The 5,000-nt window shown below is 42.4% G+C and overlaps 2 protein-coding genes across 6 annotated transcripts in view; both read left to right on the top strand.

Annotated features, from left to right (window-relative positions):
• LOC121845951 (troponin I, fast skeletal muscle-like) overlaps positions 1-1,305 on the top strand; it is a 5,670-nt gene extending 4,365 nt beyond the window's left edge. The window contains exons 4-6 of the mRNA XM_042318461.1: positions 65-154; positions 303-479; positions 843-1,305. Coding sequence (XP_042174395.1) covers positions 65-154; positions 303-479; positions 843-926 — 351 coding nt within the window. The 3' untranslated portion in view covers positions 927-1,305. The remainder of the gene's footprint in view (positions 1-64; positions 155-302; positions 480-842) is intronic.
• Positions 1,306-2,743: 1,438 nt separating this feature from the next.
• The window catches only part of LOC112241653 (troponin I, fast skeletal muscle-like), a 6,267-nt gene continuing 4,010 nt past the window's right edge, over positions 2,744-5,000 (top strand). The window contains exons 1-3 of one of the 5 annotated variants that reach the window (XM_042318462.1): positions 2,818-2,837; positions 3,064-3,141; positions 4,430-4,463. In XM_042318462.1, the coding sequence (XP_042174396.1) occupies positions 3,132-3,141; positions 4,430-4,463 (44 nt within the window). In that variant the 5' untranslated portion in view covers positions 2,818-2,837; positions 3,064-3,131. Of the gene's footprint in view, positions 2,838-3,063; positions 3,142-3,162; positions 3,253-4,429; positions 4,464-5,000 lie in introns of all 5 variants that reach the window. The other 4 variants (XM_042318465.1, XM_042318463.1, XM_042318464.1 and 1 more) reach the window with 4 other exon arrangements.

The following is a 5,000-nucleotide window of genomic DNA, read 5'->3' as shown; positions in this document are numbered from 1 at the left end:
CTGCATCTCTCTCTCTCGCTCTCTCTGTCTCTCTCTCTATGTCTCTCTGTATGTCTCTCTTCAGGACTTGTGCAAGAAGCTCCATCAGAAGATCGAGAGGGTTGATGAGGAGAGATACGACATGTCAACCAAGGTGACCAAGTCCGAGAAGGAGGTGAGGAGTTCTACCACTGTTACTCATATTATTAGTTAACTTACTCTCTAAGACAGAGCCAAGGGGGTAACAGTAGTTCCACTGGTGTTTGGCGTCTGGCAGTCAATCGTCTGTGTGTGATAAGTGCTTCCTGTTAAATTCCAAACAGGTTGAGGACTTGAAGATGAAGGTAGTTGAACTGAATGGAAAGTTCAGGAAGCCCGTCCTGAAGAAAGTCCGCATGTCTGCTGATGCTATGCTTCAGGCTCTGCTGGGCTCCAAACACAAGGTGTCCATGGATCTGAGGTCCAACCTGAAGCAAGTCAAGAAGGAGGTCAAGGAAGAGGTGAGTGTTGTTCTGGACATAAGAACATACTGTAATTATAGTATAGTTTAGCTAATAATGTTACTATATATGTAATGTGACTTATTTACTGTGTAAATAATTAGATAGTTTTATTTGAAAGCCTCGTCCATGAATGTGTCTGTTCTGTAGCTGTTCTATAGGATCCCACTTCTGACACCAAATGTCATATCATAAGTCCAAACTTTCAAAGACAATGTCTCCCAGTATAGGCCTCTAAGCAGCAACAACTGTAAGCCTGTTCAACCCAACACTCCAATGTGAATCACACTGCCCACACCAAGTGTTATATATTTCAAACACGTTTTCACTCATGTACTTATTCTGCTTCTCTTCTCCCCTCAGGACAAAGATGCTGTGGGTGACTGGCGTAAGAACATCGAAGACAAATCAGACAGAAAGAAGATGTTTGAGACTCATAAGGAGTAGATGTTCCTGGAGTTCCAGACAGGAAGATGTTTGAGACTCATAAGGAGTAGATGTTCCTGGAGTTCCAGACAGGAAGATGTTTGAGACTCATAAGGAGTAGATGTTCCTGGAGTTCCAGACAGGAAGATGTTTGAGACTCATAAGGAGTAGATGTTCCTGGAGTTCCAGACAGGAAGATGTTTGAGACTACTAAGGAGTAGAAACAAAAACCTGTCTGGAACTCTTCTGACACATATCCACGTGTATAATCAAACGCTCCAGTTTAAACGAACGAGCTATGTGTTCGGAGTTCCTTTTGTCCCCCAATTGGATATCTAGTCTTTTGTTTCACACAAAACACAAAAACAGTTACGTGACCCCCCCCCCCAAAAAAATTATATTGTGCAATATTTATACTAATTGTCATCAAATAAACCCTGGTCAGCTAATAGAAACTGTTTTTTTTGTGATTTGTGGAGTCACTACTGTTACGTCTTCACAACAACAGACCAGCATGACCGTCCTGACGGGTTTAACCTGCTCTTGAAATGACATGGCTACAGTAATATTGAAGTGTTCAAGGGGGACCACACATTTCACACTGAGGAGTTGCTATGTGGTTTAACCAGTCTGTTTATAGACCTCCTGGTCATGCAGGAACCAGCCTGACCAATAAACACCACCGGCAGGTGTGGCTACCCGAAGACGGCTTACTGGGGTCACATGGGTCAGTAAGGGCAGAATCTAACTCTGTCAGATCACCAGCTGTTTAGAGCTCAGCAGGTGTGGCTACCAAATACGGCTCCTTGGGGTCACACTGGACAGCAGCTCTCTGATTTCATCTGATTTCTCCCTACGTCTCTGTCTATCTCTGATTTCTCCCTACCTCTCTGTCTATCTCTGATGTCTCCCTACCTCTCTGTCTATCTCTGATTTCTCCCTACCTCTCCTTCCAACTCTGATTTCATCTGTTGCTCCCTACCTCTCTGTCTACCTCTCTGTCTATCTCTGATTTCTCCCTACCTCTCTGTATATCTCTGATTTCATCTGATTTCTCCCTACCTCTCTGTCTATCTCTGATTTCTCCCTACCTCTCTGTCTACCTCTGATTTCTCCCTACCTCCCTACCTCTCTGTCTATCTCTGATTTCTCCCTACCTCTCTGTCTATCTCTGATTTCTCCCTACCTCTCTGTCTACCTCTGATTTCTCCCTACCTCCCTACCTCTCTGTCTATCTCTGATTTCTCCCTACCTCTCTGTCTATCTCTGATTTCTCCCTACCTCTCTGTCTATCTCTGATTTCATCTGATTTCTCCCTACCTCTCTGTCTATCTCTGATTTCATCTGTTGCTCCCTACCTCTCTGTCTACCTCTGATTTCTCCCTACCTCTCTGTCTACCTCTGATTTCTCCCTACCTCTCTGTCTACCTCTGATTTCATCTGATTGCTCCCTACCTCTCTGTCTATCTCTGATTTCATCTGGTTTCTCCCTACCTCTCTGTCTATCTCTGATTTCTCCCTACCTCCCTACCTCTCTGTCTATCTCTGATTTCTCCCTACCTCCCTACCTCTCTGTCTATCTCTGATTTCTCCCTACCTCTCTGTCTAACTCTGATTTCATCTGGTTACTCCCCACGTCTCCATCTAACTAAAGAGAGATACTTTTTTTCAATCTACCATATTAATATTTTTGTCTGTGATTAGTTGCTTGACAAGTCCTAAAACTTCAGAACGACCCCAAAAAAACTGGATTTTAAATGACGTTTTTTGTGCCCTTGAGGTCAAAATTGACCCCCTGTTGGCACTTTTAGGGTTAAACAGACAGCTGGTCCCAGAACTGTGCCTATATATACCCTTCTTCATATTTCTCCTCCCTGGCTTGACAATCTCAGTCACTCATCCCTCCGTCTTGCAACGTTCTCTTCCTTCTAGGTGAGATTCCTCCCATTCCTATCTTCTATCTCCTGTCCTCTCTTGGTTTCAACTCTGCATTCAGTAGAGATTCAGTATCACTGTGATTTATAGTCTGGCATTTTTCTATTAGCTGACTGTAATTATCACACAACGTAAATAGATGCTACTCACTGAAAAATGTGTAAGTGGTATTAATTTACAAGAATTTACACATAAAAAAACTAAAACATCTTGGTGTTTATAGTAGAAGAAGAAGATGCTGTGCCTTGTCTACTTTGACAGAGGGTTGTTTTTCCAACACTTGGGATCAGGATGCTGACTAGTAGGTTGGCTGTCCTAACAGTCAACTGGCATGTGTGAATGAACATGGCATCCATCCATCTCACGGGAGACAGATATGTTACGCTGGTAGAACGCTTTGTATTTTAAGGAGGTACATTTATTTTTATTTTTTTATAAAATGGTTCAAATGATTCTCTAACTCTGACTTCACAAGATAGGTAGATGTTTTAGGAGAAATAGCCAAGATGTTATTCTTATAGTTTTACTGTTAAACTGAATATTGGTGTGGAGTTATTGATTTAATGAATGGCATGATCTTTTTTACACTCTTCATGTGAATATAGTTTGAAGACTTCCTGGTATTTATTCCGTCTAACTGACATACTGTTGATTGATTCATTGAAGACAGAATTTATTTCACTCTAAACCTTTATGTATATATTTTTTTGACATTTTTGAAGCGACAGACAAACTTGTTTTTCCACTCAGATATGTCAGAAACACTTTCTAAGTCAAACATTTAAAAGATAGAAGACAAACCCAGCCAGTACACTAAGTGTCCAGACTACATGGTCTATGTCTGTTAGACAGAGCCAGCAGCCCAGCCAGTACACTAAGTGTCCAGACTACATGGTTATGGTCGTGGTCTATGTCTGTTAGATAGAGCCAGCAGCCCAGACAGGTATTTTTGGGGGGACGTGTGTTGACCACTTTGCTGCACCCTGTCTTGGGACACTTTAAGGAAAGTCCACAGGAGGCGGGCAGGGAGGGAGTTCTCAGCTGTTGTGGTTTCGGGTGTTAGTCAGCTACCCCCCTCACCACCACCACACAACAGGAACTCACAAATAGACCCATGATACAAGACAACTGCCTTACCACACCCTGTCTAAATGTAGAATGTGTTGTGCCCCTCCTCCCTGAGGCCTGTACTTTATAATGTAGAGATGTGATGTGCCCCTCTAACCCTGAGGCCTGTACTTTATAATGTAGAGATGTGATGTGCCCCTCTAACCCTGAGGCCTGTACTTTATAATGTAGAGATGTGATGTGCCCCTCTAACCCTGAGGCCTGTACTTTATAATGTAGAGATGTGATGTGCCCCTCTAACCCTGAGGCCTGTACTTTATAATGTAGAGATGTGATGTGCCCCTCCTCCCTGAGGCCTATACTTTATAATGTAGAGATGTGATGTGCCCCTCTAACCCTGAGGGTTGTGTGTTCAAATGAATTATTTCCACAAAGGGTGGACTATAATGGTACATTGAGTTAAATGCCATAACTATCATATCTTCACACGCTGACAACTTATTCATATCTCTCTTCAAAAGGAAGAGAGAATCAACCACCGGCCAAGATGTCAGAGTACGTACTGATTCTGTTTGAGTACATTTACAGCTCTCTCAACATGTTCATTTTGATTGCGATATCTTCTAAGAATCAAGAATTCCATATATTATACGGTGCCTTGCGAAAGTATTCGGCCCCCTTGAACTTTGCGACCTTTTGCCACATTTCAGGCTTCAAACATAAAGATATAAAACTGTATTTTTTTGTGAAGAATCAACAACAAGTGGGACGCAATCATGAAGTGGAACGACATTTATTGGATATTTCAAACTTTTTTAACAAATCAAAAACTGAAAAATTGGGCGTGCAAAATTATTTTGCCCCCCCTTAAGTTAATACTTTGTAGCGCCACCTTTTGCTGCGATTACAGCTGTAAGTCGCGTGGGGTCTGTCTCTATCAGTTTTGCACATCGAGAGACTGAAATTTTTTCCCCATTCCTCCTTGCAAAACAGCTCGAGCTCAGTGAGGTTGGATGGAGAGCATTTGTGAACAGCAGTTTTCAGTTCTTTCCACAGATTCTCGATTGGATTCAGGTCTGGACTTTGACTTGG

The sequence above is a fragment of the Oncorhynchus tshawytscha genome, unplaced genomic scaffold (genome assembly GCF_018296145.1).
Source record: "Oncorhynchus tshawytscha isolate Ot180627B unplaced genomic scaffold, Otsh_v2.0 Un_scaffold_1349_pilon_pilon, whole genome shotgun sequence".
NCBI classification, from domain to species: Eukaryota; Metazoa; Chordata; class Actinopteri; order Salmoniformes; family Salmonidae; genus Oncorhynchus; species Oncorhynchus tshawytscha.
The sequence above is the reverse complement of the archived record's forward strand: the minus strand, read 5'-3'. Positions and strand labels throughout refer to the sequence as shown.